The 19,452-nt window shown below is 44.0% G+C and overlaps 1 protein-coding gene across 1 annotated transcript; it reads left to right on the forward strand.

Annotated features, from left to right (window-relative positions):
- Window positions 1–1,538: 1,538 nt before the first annotated feature.
- CHRNA1 (cholinergic receptor nicotinic alpha 1 subunit) lies at window positions 1,539–16,441 on the forward strand. Its single transcript, XM_068543901.1, has 9 exons — window positions 1,539–1,581; window positions 7,133–7,278; window positions 7,382–7,426; window positions 8,494–8,603; window positions 11,016–11,211; window positions 11,706–11,943; window positions 14,374–14,597; window positions 15,764–16,003; window positions 16,310–16,441. Exons 1-9 carry the CDS (start codon window positions 1,539–1,541, stop codon window positions 16,439–16,441), a joined length of 1,374 nt encoding a protein of 457 aa, XP_068400002.1.
- Window positions 16,442–19,452: the final 3,011 nt, after the last annotated feature.

Consider the following 19,452-nt stretch of genomic DNA (forward strand, 5'->3'; position numbering starts at 1 on the left):
CAGCACATCTCCCACAATTTAAAGCAAAAAATATATAAATAATGCAGACTCGGGCTTCCCTGGTGGTGCAGCGGTTAAGAATCCGCCTGCCAATGCAGGGGACACGGGTTCGAGCCCTGGTCCCGGGAGATCCCACATGCTGCGGAGCAACTAAGCCCGTGAGCCACAACTACTGAAGACCGTGTGCCACAACTACTGAAGACCGTGTGCCACAACTACTGAAGCCCGCGTGCCTAGAGCCTGTGCTCTGCAACAAGAGAAGCCACCACAATGAGAAGCCTGCGCCCCGCAACAAAGAGTAGCCCCCGCTCACTGCAACTAGAGAAAGCCCGCGTGCAGCAGCGAAGACCCAATGCAGCCAAAAATTAAATAAATGAATAAATAAATAAATTTATATAAAAAAAAATAGTGCAGACTCCAAGCTCTCTTCACTACACTCCCAGCCCTTTCCCTAATTATTTCTTTGGATTCACTGGAATGGGGGAATTGGCCAGGATGCTGTTCTTGGGCTTGAGGTGAGGGACCTTCTTCACCTGATTCAATTTGAGAAGGAAGCAAGGAAGGAACCGGCAGGGTGTCTTTAAATAACTGCTCCCTTTTCTATTTTGGTAAAAATCCTTCTCTGACTGAGCAATTACTAACGACTGGCTTTCGGGATTTTTTTTTTAAAACAAATAAATTGAAAAACTGAAGCACTCTGCTCTTTGCTTCCCTGAGTGAGAGTAGGCAGAGGAATGATGGCAGGAAGTAGGAACCTGGAACAGCGCTTATGCAGTGGGACAATTTTCCCATTAATTACTTCTCACTTGAATAACAGGACATGGGAGGTGGGCTGTCTGCTGTCGCTAATGGCGCACTGCAGGATAGGTATTGCCTGATACAGAGACAGGGCTGGTGACAGCCACTCCGGGGACCATTGTAAAACCAGTTTTATGGAAGAAGCCACCGTTGTTTAAAACCAAACCCAATCAAACATGGAATTCTCTCCAGCGGCACCAACCCCACTCTTCTCAAATCCACTCCCTCACAAAAGCCCCAGGCATTCTCAGCCTAGAGGGAACCAGAGCAAATAAATTTTCCTCTTTGTAGAACGTGGACTTTTGTGATTTAGGATGATCAGCGTCTTACACACACAGCTGACTATCTACTCAGACCCAGTGACCCTGATCAAATCAATCCACACAGATGAGGCTCTGGTTTATACAAAAGGGAGGGAGTTGCTCACCGGGCAAAATAATTCATTCCCTACTCTAACGTGTTGTTGTTTTTTTTAATGAAGACCTGACTCATGGTGCATTGAAAACACAGTGCAATTCACCCTCAACTTGTCAAAGGTCCAGCAGTTGTGTAAAGTGTACACCCTGCAATAACGTAAGGACCTCAGCCCCGGGGCTCCAGGGCTCCGGGCAGCCCAGCTGTCACTGCCACAAACAGGTGGTGTAAACGATAGCTTGGCTCAGCCCACTCACTTGCCAAACCCTCCAGCAGCCGAGTGTCCAGCCAGAGAGCGGCACAGGCGACCACTCCACCACCAGCCCATGGAGCCCCGGCCACTCATCCTGCTCCTCGGCCTCTGCTCAGGTAAGTGCCAGGGCTGCGGGGCTCTCCTTCGAGGCTGAAGCACTAGAAGCCCCCGAACCAGAGTCTTGCTTCTTTGATGGGAACACAGAATGGCAGGGCTTCACCAGCCCCAGGCTGCTCTGTCAGTTTCTCACCGATGTTGGCTTGATTGGGTTTGTGGATAAAGATTTTTAGTTGGGTTATCCAATTAAAATAGGAGCTGCCTGGTCAAAAGCTACAAAGTAGACAGGCAATCTCTCTTTCCTTCAGTGCCTGCACCTTAGTAATCCGTATGATCTGATTCACCTCTTCTACCATCCTGGAGCTGCTATCGTAGTTGAACAACTATAGGAACTTAGAAGGGTGACTTATAATCACAAGCAATATGGTTAACAAATCTCTTTATGGCTCTAGGAGAATTCTGAAAATGAACAGGATAGATTGACAGCTCCATGTGCTGGGGGGAGAAACCTTTTCATAACTGTAACTAAACTCTCTCCATGAGAGATGAAATATTTTGTAATTTTTTAAACTTTGAAGCTAAAAAAAAAAAAGTCATATGAATGCACTACGGCCTACTTTTTTTTTTTTTAAAGGACACTACTATATGTAGGTTTGGGTTTGAATTGAAACCATAAAACCTTGCACAGCCCTTGACCTGCATTCAACTCTGGAATGTGTCACAACACAGCAGCTGAAAAGCCATCGTGAATCCCAAACTTCCGGTCGAGGGAGATAGATGTTTGCTGATTGCTTCATATAAAAGTTTACTGGTGATATCATCTCAACTGAGAAACAAGGCGGCTGACATTCTTTGGTTTCTCTTCTCTAATATTGCTCTGACAAACACAGGTCTTCTGGGCAAAAGAGGTGAAGAGCTTTATTATTAATGTTTTTCAATAGCAGAATTGAAGGAAATAGCCTAAACTCTGATAAACTATATCCTCTGGGATTTGGACTCGATCCAACCAAAGCTGGCTTGGTGGTGATGGTGGTGGTGGTGGTGTGTGTGTGTGTGTGTGTGTGTGTGTTTGCAAACACTACACTCAATGGAAATTCTTAAGTGATATGTTTATATATAAAAATCCTTAAGAGATCTTTTAGGACACCAAAGATCTCCAAAAATGCAAGTTTAGCTATTGTTTGAAGTATGTGATATGCATTTAGATCAAACCTAGAGTTTGCTGGTGTCAATTCACATGGATAGTTAACAGAAATTGAGAGCAAGATGAGGCAATCCAACATCTTCAAATTTATATTGTAGGGAAACTTGAGGCTAAAAGACATGAACTGACCTTCCCAAAGTCACTTCATGCACACACTTTGGAATGTGATCAGACCCCATTTTTTATGTGCATGTTCAGAGAACACAGCCTGAAACTGAAAAGGTAGCAAGAAACACAGCACCAGGTTGAGATAAGAATTACCCAAGGTGACTATTAACAGGACAGAATTCCTTTTGTCCAACCCACCAAGCTGTTCCTCACATAAAAATACAGATTGGACTAGTATGGTACAAAAGAACACTTTAAAATTGTGGCTGGGTTCCCCTACTTAGATTCAGTCCTTTGGGGGCAAAAGTGAGGGACACTTTTCCCCGTGTTAGCGTAACACGTAATGATCTCTGTTCTATTCTTATAGCACTTTCATTACAACTTTTCCTCTCCCCCAGCTCAGGAATCCCAAGCACTTCATTACCACCTTTCTTACGGCATATTACTTTCCAGCTTGTTTACAGTTATTTATGTAAATGGAAAATATCAATGTCCATGAAGGTAGGAAGACAGGATCTGTATCAGATTGATGCTGGAAAACCTCAAAGCTCCTCAAACAATGCTTTGCACACAGCAAATGTTCAACGAATATGTGAATGAATTCATGTTACCACCATCTGAAGGGGGGTGACCAGCATGATTTTGCTGAAAAGGGAGATTCTGACATTACGTATGTGTTTGTCTGTGTGTTTGTTAATTTACATCCTGCCTTTTAAAGAAAGTATTTACTGTGATTTATTGAATCCGTGAAGAGGTGTCCCAATTCTCCAGACCATACTGGAGTTGGGAACGGAATCCTAGAATTCTGAGTTCAGGTCCTGTAAGTTTTCTATCGTTCTACCCTGCTTTGGGGAGGAAAAAAGAAAAGAATACCAATGAATATAGTCTAAGGAATGGAGACCTCCTTGGAAATTCCTTGGAAGTTCATTACGAAAGGCACAAGGCCCCTTGGCCTTGGCGAGGGTGCAGAGGAGGAAGTGAGTGTCCCTGGAACCCTGACCGTGCCTGGCTCCCCAGTGCCCCCTACTCCCTAGCAGAACTTAGGGTTGGCCTGCATAGTTTTCCTGCCACAGAATGCTGAGCATCTGCTCTCTCTGTTGCTTTCTAGTATGTTCTTCCTGTCAAACTGGAATAAACGGTCACTTAAAAATAAGCAGCCCAAGGTAACACCAAAGCAATGACCTCAAACCCAGTGGCCAAGGCACTCAGTGATCCACACCAGTCCCCCACTGCTCCCACCGTGGGCTGGGTGGGCCCTGGGATAGACAAGGCGTGGAGGACAGAGGACAGCTGCATCCCAGGGGCTCAGTGGGGCACCTGCAAAACCTGGGTCTTTGGACAACATGGTGCTCTAAGGGTCCTCAAATGCAGGTAGTTTGGGGGAGATGCCACATGAAAGCTCTGCACAGACCCTTTTAGGCCCAGAACATTTGGGAAACTAGAAATGAAGAGGTAGGCTAGGTAAGGCATTCAATACATAGAGTCCAGGAAGGTCATAATGAAGATATCTGAGCTATACTGAAACCTTCAAAAATCCGAATGGACGTGACACATTTGCCTTTAGGAAGGTGGTGAAGAGCACAGGCCCTCTCGTCAGACGGCCTCCACTTATAATCCCACCTCTAACTAGCTGGGAGCCATGAATACATGGCTCAGCTCTCCAGACCTCAGTTTTCTCATCTGTGAAGTAGGAGTAAAGACTGACCTCATAGGATTTTTATAAGGATTCAATAAGGTAATACAAATACAGGACCTTCAATAAAGCTCTACAGGCTAAATAAAACACATACTTTTGGGAGCATGAAAATGTTTCAATTCATTCCATAGCATTGGTTATTTCAAACTGATAGAAAGTTCTGGATGAGAAATAGTGGTTGAGAGCATGGGCTCTGGGTGTCAATCGTGGCTCCACCATTTATGAAATCTGGGCCTCAGTTTCCTCATCTGTAAAGCGAGGACCATGATAGTACATACCACACCCAGTTATGAGGATTGAAAGACTTAGTACATATAAAGCACATAGAAGAGGGGCTGGCACAAGACAAGTTGGGTGTGTTAGTTATTATTTTTGTTCATCAATAAAGATAGAAAACGGAATTACTTTTTACTTAATAATTATTTTGTTGACAAACGCTTCCAAACTTAGGATCCAAGGAGGAAAAAAAAAAACCCAATCACCTGCCTTAGCGGTGATCGGTTAACGCAACTGGGAAAAAAGGGAAAGCATCTCACTTGTTTCATTTTTAAAGTTGTCTCGGCCCAGGGAAAAAGTGTAGTTTCAGCAATAACCGGCGGAAAGGGGAGATCTGGTTACATGAATCCGGGCAAATGGATTGTGTGTCTACTTCCTCTCCCAGCCCTGAACAGGCAACCCCTAAACCACAGCAGGCTTGAGTTACGGAGATTCTTCATAAGGCACTTGTTGGAATTTGGAACACATTTTCTCAAAGGAATAATGGCACATGTAGCTGTACAGTTTCCAGCACATTCATAACATTAAAAGTGAGCGCAAAAAAAAAAAAAAAAAAAAAAAGTGAGCGCAGGAGCACGGCACAGAATGACCGGCTCTAACTTCAGCTCTGCCCTAGCCGCATGACCGCAGACAAGTCAGCCCACTTCTTAGAATCTCAGGCGAGAATGTCTGCCTGCCTGCCTGCCTGCTGGTGAGGACCATATCACGCTGGACACACAAAGCCTGTGGGCTCTGACAATACTGGATGATATTGCCCTCCATCCTGAAGGAAAATGTAGTAAAGATTCCTTGGAATCATTCATGCTCCAAATAGGAGCCCCAAACCCAGGCCAGCAGAACATGTGGTTTTCACTCTTAGCAACTTAATTGGGACACGGGACCATCAGCAGTGATTATTTTTTTATTTTTAAAATTATGGAAAAATATATAAGTATGTAAGATTTACCATGGTAAAATATGCATTACATAAAATTTCCATTTTAAAGTACACAATCCAGTGGCATTGGGTACATTCACAATGTTATGCAACCATCACCACTAATTCCAGAACTTTTTCATCACCCCAGAAGGAAACCCTGGGCGCATTAGCAGTCACTCCCATTCCCCAGTCCCCACAGTCCCAAGTAACCACTAACCTACTCTCTGTTCTATGGATTGACCTATTCTGGATATTTCATATAAATGAAATCAAACAACATGTGCCCTTTTGTGTCTGACTTCTATCACTTAGCATAATGTTTTCGAGAGTCATTCATGCTGTAGCATGTATCAGAACTTCATTCCTTTTCATGGCTGAATAATATTCTACTGCATAGATATACCACAATTCGTTTATCCATTTATCCGTTGATGGACATGTGGGTTGTTTCTACCATATCGCTATTGTAAATATTGCTGCTATGAATATTCATGTACAAATTTTTTGTTTGCTTTGGGGGTTTTTTGTTTGGATTTTTTCTTTTATAAATTGAAGTATAGTTGATTTACAATACTGTGTTAGTTTCAAGTGTACAGCACAGTGATTCAGTCATATATATATGTATACATATTCCTTTACAGATTCTTTTCCTTTATAGAGTATTGAGTGTAATTCCCAGTAGGTCCTTGTTGGTTATCTATTTTATATATAGTAGTGTGTATACGTTAATCCCAACCTCCTAATCTATCCCCCCCCACCCCCACATACAAATTTTTGTATGACCAGTTCGTTTGTGGATATACCCAGGAATGGCATTGCTAGGTCATATGGTAGCTCTGTGTATAACTTGTGTGAGAAACCACCAAGCTGTTTTCCACAGCAGCTACACCATTTACCTCTCACCAGCAACATATGAGGATTCCAGTTTCTCTGTAACCTCACCAATATTTGTCAATTTTAATTTTGTTAATTATGGAATAACAACCTAGTGGGTGTGCATCAGCATCAGTTTTGGGCTGTTCATAGCATCATGAGCTCTGAGGCCAGCCAATCTGAGATTTCATTGCATCATGACCAGATTCTGAAATACCAAGACCGACTTTGTGTGGACCTTTCTTCTTGTGTGTGCGTGTTCCTAGCAAACTTGATGCAGCCAGATGCTGGATGAAGGAGTGTCATCTGCCCAAAGTACAAGTGCATGATAATCCGGCATGCCCCACTGGGAAGGGACCACACTGGCAGCTGCACCTGGAAAGGACTTCAAGGCAATAATAGCTGCATCGGGGAGCCCTTCAACGAGGGGGCCTGCGTGCCTTCCATGAGCTGGCCACACCTCAGTTACTCACGTTAGTGTGTGTGGAGGGTGGGAGCAGACTCTGACAGTGAGTGTGTTGTTTGCTGTCTCAGCTGGCCTCGTCCTGGGCTCCGAACATGAGACCCGCCTGGTGGCAAAGCTATTTGAAAACTACAACAGCGTAGTACGGCCCGTGGAAGACCACCGCAAGGCCGTGGAGGTGACGGTGGGCCTGCAGCTGATACAGCTCATCAACGTGGTGAGACAAGAGAGCTCCAGGCTCTCCACACCTCCCGCCCCGGGGCACCCTCCCCCGGCTCCCCTCTTGTCCTCCTAAAGATGGGGCCTTATCTTGTTTTCAGGATGAAGTAAGTCAGATCGTGACAACCAATGTTCGTCTGAAACAGGTAACTCAGCTAGATAATTGCATTCATGTTGTTTTTATTCACCCTGAAATTTAACATGGGCCCAGAGGGAATCAATTTAGGTAACAGGGATATGTACCAAAATGTTAAAAGTAGATATTTGGGGGTAGTGGGACTGTGGATCATGTTTTGGTGTTTATTTTTTTATTGAACTTTGTGCTTTTTCTGTGTGTATTAGTTTGCTAGGACTCCTGGGACAAAGTCACAACCTGGACAGCTTAAACAACAGAAATTTATTGTCTCACAGTTTTTGAGGCCAAAAGTCCAAAATTAAGGTGTTGGCAGAATTGGTTCCTTCTGAAGTTTGTGAGGGAGAACCTGCTTCAGGCCTCTCGCCTTTGCTCAGAATTGGTTGTCTTCACGTTCACATGACTTTCTTCCTGAATATGTATCTGTCTTCACATGTCCCCATCTTATAAGGACACCAGTCATATTGGATTAGGGCCCACCTTAATGACTTCACTTTAACTTAATAACCTCTGTAAAGACCCTAACTCCAAATAAGGTCACATTCTGAGGTCTTGGGGGTTCGAACTTCATATTAATTTGGGGGAGACAATTCAACATTGTGTTATCCAAATTTGCTGCATTGGGTATATGTTACTTTCATAATGTAGAAGAAAATATAATACTTTAAAAAAAAACGATGTTGCCTGCTGGAGAAAAACATTCCCAATAGGGTCATTCTCCTTTCCTAAGGTGGGCAGTGTGCCTGGTAGATCTACTACCATTTGGTGGCGTTACTTGGGGCTACCTTTGTTGTCTCACGTGTAACATGGGGTCAATTATCACTCCTGCCTCATGGGAACATTGTGAGGACTAAATGATGAATATGGGTAAAATGCTCACAACAGTGCCTGCAGGTACTCAGTGCTCTGTGTTTGCTCTTACTTGTTACTAAAGGGAAAACTGAATTCTGAATCAAACCCTTCTTACTGGAGCACAATTTCTGTCCACACCTGAATTACCGTGCTCATCAGAGCCCTTGATAACCCTAGATTTTAAAAATATTTTTAGTTTTTTAATCGACCGAATGTCTTCATTTCTAGCAATGGGTGGATTGCAACTTAAAATGGAACCCAGACGACTATGGTGGCGTGAAAAAAATTCACATTCCATCGGAAAAGATCTGGCACCCAGACCTAGTTCTTTATAACAAGTAAGCACAACAGACAGGATGAGGAGGCGGACATTACGGGGGCAGGTGGAGCCCAAGTGCCCTAACGGAAGGGCTGCCACTCTTGGCATGCGTCTCACCACGGTTCACATTAAATAACCCTTAAAAACCAAGAGCCAAGTTGACATGCTAGGGTTGCCATATGGTGTCTCATGTTATGAATAGAAACAATTATCAGAGCCAAATTGAATCAGGGCTGCAGGGTGGGGGACATTTAATCCCTGAGAGCTCCTGTAGGGTATATGGCAACTATCCAAGGAACCCAAACATCATATAATTGAGTTCCTTGGAATTAAATGTCCTTCCGACCAATAGGTCTGAACCTCCTGGGGTTGTTATTCATCACATCTTCACAGCATCCCAAGATGCCGCGTGCTGCTGATGGCCTGGGATGCCTATGCAGCCCATCCGCTGGGCTCTGTGACAGACTGCATGTTGTGAAATTATAATGTGATTCAAGACACTCCAATTTAATGACACGTTCATTATCATACGCCCTTCATTTGTCAGGGAATGTTCATTGCAAAGAGCCTCCTTCCCAGGCAGGAGCATTCAACACTGGCCTAGAGGATCTGTGGTCTGACATCCTACAGCACGTGTCTGGAGCGAGCAGGCTGTGCGTTCTAGCAGACTCACCAGGGAAGGTGGCCAGGGCTAGTGAGCAGAAATGATACCTTTTAAGATGACCCTCCCCAACTTCGATATTTTATTACATATTTTCCAGTCCGACCTGGGATTCAAACTTGAGTCAAAGTACACAATCATTTGTGTAAACTTTTGGACAAGTACGCTCATAGGACAGAGTGTCTATCTCTCAGAGTTAAGTTTCTCTTTCACTTAGAATCTGAGGGAAGCAATTAAAATGCTCGGGTCCTTTTGATAAGCTCACTCAGAGAGACCCTCATAGGGGAGAGAATCCTGTTTCACCTGCTTAGAAGGAGAGACATAGACCATCCTTTCCCTCTGCTCTGTTGGGAGGGTCTCAAGCTGCATGGTTTTCTGGATAGAGCCTCTTCTCAGTCCCAAGGAAAGATTAACAAGAAGAAAATCTCTTGATTTATGAAGTGAGGCACAATATATACCACATGTCCCTGAAAGCCCAGCAAGGTAGACCCCACCCACTTTTTAGCACCTATTATACTGTCCTGCTCTCTGCCAAGGCCCTGGGGTGCGGGCTGTTTTGGGATGAGCGGACCACCCACTGAACAAGACCTGCAGAAACAGTTTGTTATTTTTTAGTATCTACCATGTTGTCTTTTTTAACGAGAAATTATTGCCAACACTGGAAAACTGGGACATTAAAATCTGAATTTTTAACTTCTCTAGAAAAATCCAACATTCAAAAATATGGCAATTTTGGATTAAAAGTCTTGATTCCCAGCTTCCAAGGAAGAATCCAATATCAGGCAACATGGAGCCTTCGCTCCCACGCAGACACCATGGCAGAGCCGAGTGGTGCCTTCCTCAGAGGAGAGAGGGTCTCTCCCCTTGCCAGGCTCAACCCTCCCTCCTTCCTTGCCTGCCTGGCCCTGGAGGCATCTGAGTTTGTGACCCCCACCCCACTGGGATCTAAATAGTTCTTTAAAGGTAATAGACCCCTTCTTTAACCTGCTTGTCACTGTAATGAGCCACTAGACCTGTTTTTATTTAAAATTCCTGTTTTTTTCCTCAATTAACTTTCAAAGTATATCAGAGAAGGGACACATGGAGATTAACATCACAAATACTACTGAGGACTGGGAAGAAAAATCTGGGATGCAGTGAATCCGTGTCACCTGTTATTCCTTTAAAGCTGTAGATTCTCAGGTTCATCCCCAGATATCCTGATTCAGCACTTAGATGGTGCTCAGGAATATATATTTTGTTTTATTTTATTTTTTATTGAAGTATAGTTGATTTACAATATTGTGTTAGTTGCAGGTATACAGCATAGTGATTCAGATTTTTTGCAGATTATATTCCATTATAGGTTTTTACAAGATATTGAATATAATTCCCTGTGCTATACACTAAGTCCTTGTGGCTTATCTATTTTAAGTATAGTAGTTTGTCTCCGTTAATCCCATACTCCTAATTTGTCCCTCCCTCTCCCTCTGCCCTTTGGTAACCGTTAAGTTTGTGTTCTGTATCTGTGAGTCTGTTTCTGTTCTGTAAAGATTCACTTGTATTATTTTTTAGATTCAGGAATCTATATTTTAAACAAGCACCCCAGTGATCCTTATTATCAGACAAATTTGAAAAACATTGCCACAGATAAAAAGTGATGCAGCGCAAAAGAAAGCTTCTATAATTAGCACCTGAATAATTAACAACTGTCTCCCGTTAACATCCCCAAGCAGAATTGAAGGCTCATCTGTCACTTGGATCCCTGTTCCTCTTTTATCCCAATTGTAGTGCAGATGGTGACTTTGCCATTGTCAAGTTCACCAAAGTGCTCCTGGACTACACTGGCCACATCACGTGGACACCTCCCGCCATCTTTAAAAGCTACTGTGAGATCATCGTCACCCACTTTCCCTTTGACGAACAGAACTGCAGCATGAAGCTGGGCACCTGGACCTATGACGGATCTGTGGTGGCCATCAACCCGGTAGGTGGTGACCCACTGTGAGGAGGTTGGATGCAGGACAAGCGTGATTCAGTCTCCAACTCTGCTCCTCCATTATCATAGGCTCTCAGCACCCATTCGAACTTTGGGGATTGTCTAGTTTGGTGGTTCTCAACTGGTTGGGAAGGTTCTTGATGCACTGCATAAGAGAACGACCTGGGGCTTAAATAATTCTCTATGCCCAGGCTCAGGCCCAAGAATTCTGATTTAATCAGACTGGGGTGGAGCTAGGGCACCCATATATTTTAAAGCTCCCAAGTGACTTGAATGTAGAGTCAACATGGAGAATCCCAATAGTCCAAACCCCCTTATTTTACAGGAAAGGAACCTAAGACCCCAAAGCGAAGGTGAGCCAGGGTCCCTCCTGGGTATGTGACAGTGCTGGGATCGGTTGCCTTGTCACAGCTGATTAGGAAACCCTACCCCTCCTCAGGGTGATGAGGCTGGGAATTCAAAGTTTCATTCCATCTTCTCAGGAAAGCGACCAGCCAGACCTAAGCAACTTCATGGAGAGTGGGGAATGGGTGATCAAGGATTCCCGGGGCTGGAAGCACTGGGTGTTCTACGCCTGCTGTCCCTCCACCCCCTACCTGGACATCACCTACCACTTTGTCATGCAGCGCCTGCCCCTCTACTTCATCGTCAACGTCATCATTCCCTGCCTGCTCTTCTCCTTCTTAACCGGCCTGGTGTTCTACCTCCCCACAGACTCAGGTGGGTGCAGTTGCCATGGCGGCGGCTGCTGACCCTGATGGATCTCGGGCTACTATTTTGGGGGAAGCCAGAAATAACCACGGCTAACAGACAAATACAGGCAGACAGACCCAAATCACCATCCCTGGGAGGACGCATGTACTGAGTGGCCATGTGCAGTGGTGAAGTCCCAGCTGGGGCAGACTACAGAGCAGGCAGAGAGCTGAAGGGGACTCTGAAGAAGCGCATACATAGCTCAGTCTGGTTAAGTGAATAACCACCAGCACCTTTTTGCTGAATACCTGCTGTGTGCCCCGAAATGTGCTGGGTAAGGCGTGTATCACAGACACTACCGATGCCTCGTACCCCATGAAGTCACTTGCTGTATGTGACTAATCAGGTCTTGCCTCCTTTGCCCACTGCTTGCCCCTTGAAAATAGCTTTTGTGTATCTATTCTCCAGATGGCAGTATCTTTACACACAACACCATACTTCCCAAGTGGCAATTCTTTCTCCCATATCAGCCTGGACGACTTACTTACCTCCTACTGAGTAATCACATCTGTGACATAATTTCACCAGACACCAACAATCTACAGAAAAGGGGGAAAGGGAACACATATGCCTGCAAGCAAGTCATTGGTCTTAAACGATTTACGGCAGACAAGCAGGGAAGAAAGAAAGGTGGTAAGGTGGTCCTCAAACTTATGACAGATAACAATTTTATCAAAAGGCCAAAAAAAAAAAAAAAAAACCCACAAAAGTCTAAATCCAACTTTCCAACAAGGAAAAAAGACTTACACATTCACTCACTCAACATATACCGTTTAAACAACTGTTACAAGACAGGGATAAGGTAGAGAATAAGGCAGAATTTTCCCCACAGAACATATGTTCTAGGGATTGTACTCATTCTTAAACAAATGATCACAAACAAATATTTTTTTCAACTTTCTAATCAAATGAAGCTTCTTAAAGTGAAGAGAGAAAACTCTAGGCAGGGCAATATGGAAACTAATCAGAGTTTCTATAAATATTAAATGATTTATGCTTGAAAGGCATTTTTTAGAACAGTGAGACTGCTTGATAATTGTTAGCTATCATTATTATCATTAATCAAGAAATTTGATGTACCTTGATCAATATTTTATATTTATAATTCTGTTTTCTTTTTTACTTCTGAAGACTTTCCTACCCACCAGAAACTGACAATTTCTTGTTTGCATCCATTCTGGATCCTGTGTATATTCCTAGCATCTGGACGCATCCAGAATGGGAAAAGCTCTACACTGGAAAGCAGGGCCACACGAGGGGTTTCCCAGGACACAAACACCAAGACCAGCCCAAGGAAAGTCCCTTCCAAAGGCTCTCTACTGCATCTGAGCTGGTCAATCCCCACAAAAATATTCCGGTGCCATCCAGCCCCTGGCTTTCTTGTTTACTTGTCCAACCAAGACACCATCCGGGAATTGTTCACCCTGAAATTGTAGGGCCTGGAGAAAATAGTCAGGGGAAGGGGAATCCCTCATCCCTTAGTATGAAAAACAAAAAAAGTCAAAACAAGAAAAAAAAACCCAAATCATCCCCTTAGATGAAGATGAGAAAGTGAGTGGTGTGAAATCATTGATTTTGTCCTTTCTCGGCTTTGGTCTTGCAGCTTGCTCCCACAATGAGAAAAAGATACATGTACTTCTGGGCTGCCCATCCAACTGCTGAGTAACAAGTAGGCCAGGCTGCAGTTCAGTTTTGTGAGGTTTAAGACATTCTGCTGCAGACGGAAAAACTGCCATCTGGGGTCTCGATTACAACCCAGAACATCTCTGGGTTCCCTGAGTTCCGCCAAGAAACGGAACGCTGGGCAAGAGGTGAAGTAGCATTTCCTGCTTGGCAGCCTCTAATGGAAACACCTGCCACTTGCCATCATCAGCAGAGTTAAGTTGCCAAGGTCTCATAGGAAATTCTGCAGAAAAAATTCCCCACAACGAGACCTTGAGAACATGCCGGTCACATTCCTCTCACCCTTGGGTTTTGGTGGTGTGCTCATTTGCTAGGGCTGCCTTCACCAAGGACCACAGACTGGTGGCTTAAGCAACAGAAATTTATTTTCCCACAGTGCTGGAGGCTGGAAGTCCAAGATCAAGGCATCAGCAGGGTTGGTTTCCTCTGAGGCCTCTCTCCTTGGCTTGCAGATGGCTGTCTTCACCCTGTGTCCTCACATGGCCTTTCCTCTGTGTGTGTCTGTGTCTTAATCTCCTTTTCTGATAAGGACACCGGTCATATTGGATGAGGGCCCAACCTAAGACCTCATTTTAATTGAATTACATCGTTAAAGACCCTATCTCCAAAACAGTCCCTGAGGGGCTGGGGCTTAGTGTTTCAACACATAAATTAGGGTGGAAGAACAATTTAGCCCATAACAGGTGGGTTGTGTTTGTTTCTTCTTTTGTCCAGGAGAGAAGATGACTCTGAGCATCTCTGTCCTGCTGTCCTTAACCGTGTTCCTTCTGGTCATTGTGGAGCTGATCCCTTCCACCTCCAGTGCGGTGCCCTTGATTGGCAAGTACATGCTGTTCACCATGGTGTTCGTCATCGCATCCATCATCATCACCGTCATCGTCATCAACACACACCACCGCTCCCCCAGCACCCACGTCATGCCCGAGTGGGTGCGGAAGGTGAGCGAGCAAGGCCCCGGCACACTTTGCACAGGGCTGCCCCTCCCTCAAGGCATCCGCAGGTCTACTCTTCTGTGTGGCCAGTGGCCTCCTAGGTAACCCTTGTGGGCACTTAGGAACGGAAAGTCCTTTCTGGGCTGTAGGGGTTTTGGGGAAGGAACTTTCTTTGGCTTCTTGCTGGGTATAAATAACTCAAGCAACCGTCCCAGGGAGATAAGAAAACCAGAATTAACAAAGCCCATTCCAAACTCAACCTTAAAGAATCTCTTTGATTAGAGAAGATGAATAAATCACTATCCTTTTATTCAAATGCTGTGAAATCTTGAGATGTCTGTTTTTATGTCTTCCAGTTTGTGAACAGACTGCTTATATTTTTGCTGGTAGAATCATCTGCTGAGACTAGAATAAGGGCTAGAAATTGGGAGTGGGGGTAGGGAGCGGGCTTGATGAGAGACTGTCAAAAAGTTTTAGTGAGGAACTTGCTCTCAAATATTTACATTACTGAATTTTAAAATGTGTTAACATTTCCAATATGTTGGTTCTTTTATACATCTTCACAGAGACACTAACGTCCAGTCTTTTGTGCACAATGCAAAAGATTTGTTATGAATTGACAGAGAAACTACTGCTTGCAATGTATTCTTTTGGGAGGAGAGACAGTCCCTGCTTCTCTAAAGGCCAGATGACTCCTGGCAATACCTACGTTGCATTTCTTCAGGAACAAGAAACAGAAGAAAACAGTCTTGCTGTTTTGTGGGGCCGGAACCTTATATATATATTTTTTAGTGGGAGGGGCCCTTTCTTTAACCTTTTGATCATGAGGACACAGGCCTTGAAAGAAGTGGGTGCCTACAGGGGATCTGGAAGCTTAAGCTTCATTCGTTTCTTATGAGTCAGTAGCTGCACACAGGCTCCCTCCAGTGGCAAGCTGCTGGCATTACAGAATCATCTCTGTTAGCCTTAGTAATTTGACAGGTCACAGGATACAGACGAGGAAGCTTTGAGAAAATCTAGTATAGTCCTTTTGTTTTAGGGACAAAGAGGCTGAGGCCCAGAGAAGCTGAATGATTCGCCAAAGGTCACATTGCTTATTCAAAATCAGAGTTTGATGCTTGCCCTGCTGACAATAATTCCCATACGTGGACTTCTTTTTTATTTTATTATAGGTTTTTATCGACACTATCCCAAATATCATGTTCTTCTCCACGATGAAAAGACCATCCAGAGAAAAACAAGACAAAAAAATTTTTACAGAAGACATTGATATTTCTGACATTTCTGGGAAGCCGGGACCTCCACCCATGGGTTTCCACTCTCCCCTGATCAAACACCCCGAGGTGAAAAGTGCCATCGAGGGCATCAAATACATCGCAGAGACCATGAAGTCAGACCAGGAGTCCAATAACGTAAGCTCTGTGGCTTGGGATCTGCACCTCTTGTTTAAATGGTCAAATGCTCGAGCACAGAGGGATGGGTTAGGCTTGATGGGAAGGTTGGCGTTCAAGGGGCAGCTACTGACGTAAGATGTGCCCAGTGACCCCCAGGCCATCTTAGCAAGTCATCATATTGTGAATAACCTATTTAAAAAATAAAGATCATAATGCCAGTGGAGGGATGATCAACAGATTGAAGGGCGCCTAGATGATGGATAGCATGAACACAGTGAGTCCGTGATCGTCTTACGGAAATTCTAACATATTTCTCTCTCCCAGGCGGCCGAGGAATGGAAGTATGTTGCAATGGTGATGGACCACATTCTCCTCGGAGTCTTCATGCTCGTCTGCATCATCGGAACGCTGGCTGTGTTTGCAGGTCGGCTCATTGAATTAAATCAGCAAGGATGAGCAGAAAGCTGAGCTGAACCTCAGCGCCAGGGAAATCTGTCTACTTGGATACACGCTCACTTATCAAACATTTAATTTTCTGTAGTCATCATTCATGACAAAAGTTTCTGTTTACATAAGGTTATGGCCTCAAAGTGTCTTCACATTGCTTCTCCCTTCACTCCTGCTGTGGCTGCCTGGAGAGTGAACCTTTTGCAGTAAATGAATCTGGATTGCTACATGAAGCGTTCATTTCCAACAGTGTCCAGAAGAATTTTGCCCAGGATAACTGAGCTTTTCTGTTAGTTTTTAAATTTTTAAATTTTACCCAAAGAGTCTATCCTTTGCTTAAAAGTCAGTTTTGTACCTGCTAAAAAAGGCCCATCTACCAGTCCCAAAAAGATGAAACATTTGACTTGGAGAGAAAGAAAGCAGTAGAAAGACAATAGGAAAATTCTAGAATGGCCACCACAATGGCCACCACCGCAAACTGTCTCAAAAACTCACGTTTTAAAGTAGGTTTCTAGAACTTGGAGGTGAGGGAAGGTCTTCCCAGTCTAACACAGCACCTGAGCTTGATGCTCGGGGTTTGAGGGAAAAGAGGTCCTAACCTGTATTGAGTGTGGGCCCAGGCACTGTGGGAATGGGCTCACAGGCATGTTTTTATTTATCCTCAGAACTCTCATGACTGTCCCTGTTTTACAAATGCGAAAACTGAACTTGAGGGAGGTTAAGTTCACAGCCCAAAATAACAAGTAGAGCTGACATTTGAACCTAGACCTTGTGGGTTCAAAGCAGCTCTGGGCTGGGCCAATTCATCTGCTCGCTTGCTCTTTGGATCAACTCTGGCTCCATCTGGGCCATTCTGCGACTCTGGTCAGTGTTTCTGAGAGGTTCAGTCCTAGTGTCAGCCATCTTTCTGCCTTCCCAATTAAACCACCTGCCTTTTCCCCCAGTCCTTACCCCACTCCTGTTTGGGGTTCTAGTTCTATAAATGAAATCAGAAATGTATGCACATATCATCATCATTTCTGCAATTCTGGACAAGGAGAGAAAATTATTTCCTTTCTCCATAGCAACCTATAAGCCACAAGGCAGTTCACCCCAGAACTAGAAAATGTGCAGCCCTGGGCTCAGTAATGGTCATCAGATCCCCAGAACACATCTGATCCACATCAGTACCAGGGAGAACGGGGAATGGCAGTGCCAGGCAGCCTGTCTGAATGCAGGTGGGTTCAATCTACACCTCCATGGGACTCCCCATCACACACCCGTGGCAGGACTGAGTGCCTTCATTTAAGAGTAAACTAAAGGGAAAAAGGTTTGGCAATTCCTCAAAAAGCTAAACGTAGATGGGAGGGAGGCGCAAGAGGGAGGGGATATGGAGATATGTATGTATATATATACATATATATATATATATATATGTATATATATATATATATATATATATATATATAGCTGATTCACTTTGTTATACAGCAGAAACTAACACAACATTGTAAAGCAACTATACTCCAATAAAGATGTTAAAAAAAAAAAAAGCTAAACGTAGAATTGTCATATGATCCACCAATTCCACTCCTAGGTATACACCCAAAAGAACTGAAAGCAGGGACCTGAACAGATACTTGGACACCAAAGTTCACTGCAGTATTATTCACAATAGCCAAATGGTGGAAACCACCCAAATGTCCATCAATAGATAAACAAAACGTGGTGTGTGTGTGTGTGTGTGTGTGTGTGTGTGTATACACACACACACACATACATATACATACATTTATAATGAATTATTCAACATGAAAGAGGAATGAAATTTTGATAAATGCTACAATACAGATCAACCTTGAAAACATTATGCTAAGTAAATAAGCCGGATGCAAAAGGACAAATATTGTATGACTCCACTTACAGAAGGTACCTAGAGTAGCCAAATTCATTAGACAGAAAATAGAATAGAGGTTACAAAGGTTTGGGGAAGGGGCGAGTTATTGCTTAATGGGTAGCGCTTCAGCCAGAGATGATGAAAACGTTCCGGAAATGGACAGTTGTGATGGTTGTACAACACTGTGAATGTACTTAACGCCACTGATTGAATGGTTAAAAATGGTTAAGATAGTAAATTTTACGTGTATTTTACCATAATTTAAAATAAAATAAAAATGAAAAGAGATGGCCAGTTTCACATTCTGTATATTTTACTACAATTAGCCAAAAAAGAGAGAGGGAGAGAGATTCAGCACCTAAGTCTGCTGCTTGCCTAATTTATCACAGTCTCCCAGGACTCACTATTGATTCAGAGGAGGAACTTAAAAATCATGTTGTCCATTCTAAGAACAAGGAAACTGAGGCTCAGAGAAGTGACCTCCCTCAGGTCACAGAGCTAGTTAGTGACAAGCCAGGTCTCTTAACTCCTGCCCTCATGCTGTTTCCTTTACATCAAATAGCCCATTTCTCCCCTAAAAGTGAGGCTCTCCAACATGTTCCCTGCTCACCACCTGTCCGGGAAGCCAGCAGGGTGGCCCTGAGTGGGTACAACAATGTCACAGTGTGAAGCCCCACCAGCCCCTCAATACCTGTCGCATCAATCTGTCACCAAGTCAAGGACTTTCATCTTTGGAATCTCTTCCCTTCATTAAGGGCTGATCTCCTGATGAAATGGGAGGGGAGGCTGGGATCTGTCTCCCCTCCTAGAGGTGAGCGCCCAGCCCTGTCCTGCCCCATGTGGCTTTATTGATGAGTGTGTCTGGGTAAAGGGGTGACTTCTTGGGAAATAAGGAGCATCCTCCAACTGGAACAAGACGGGTAAGTTTTCCTGGGGGATGGGGATTATAGACTGAAAAATGGAAGCAGAAATTATTCAGAGTTCGAATCCTTAAGTTATTTTTGTTTTCTTTTCTGGTTGTCAGAACTGGGGTTTTATCAAATTGGAAATTGTACTAACAATTAAACAAATCAGATGGGGAGACGTTTCGAGGCTGAGGTGGGAGGTATTTGCTTTTGCTCCAATCACTGAGGACCACGATGCC

The sequence above is a fragment of the Eschrichtius robustus genome, chromosome 5 (genome assembly GCF_028021215.1).
Source record: "Eschrichtius robustus isolate mEscRob2 chromosome 5, mEscRob2.pri, whole genome shotgun sequence".
NCBI lineage: Eukaryota > Metazoa > Chordata > Mammalia > Artiodactyla > Eschrichtiidae > Eschrichtius > Eschrichtius robustus.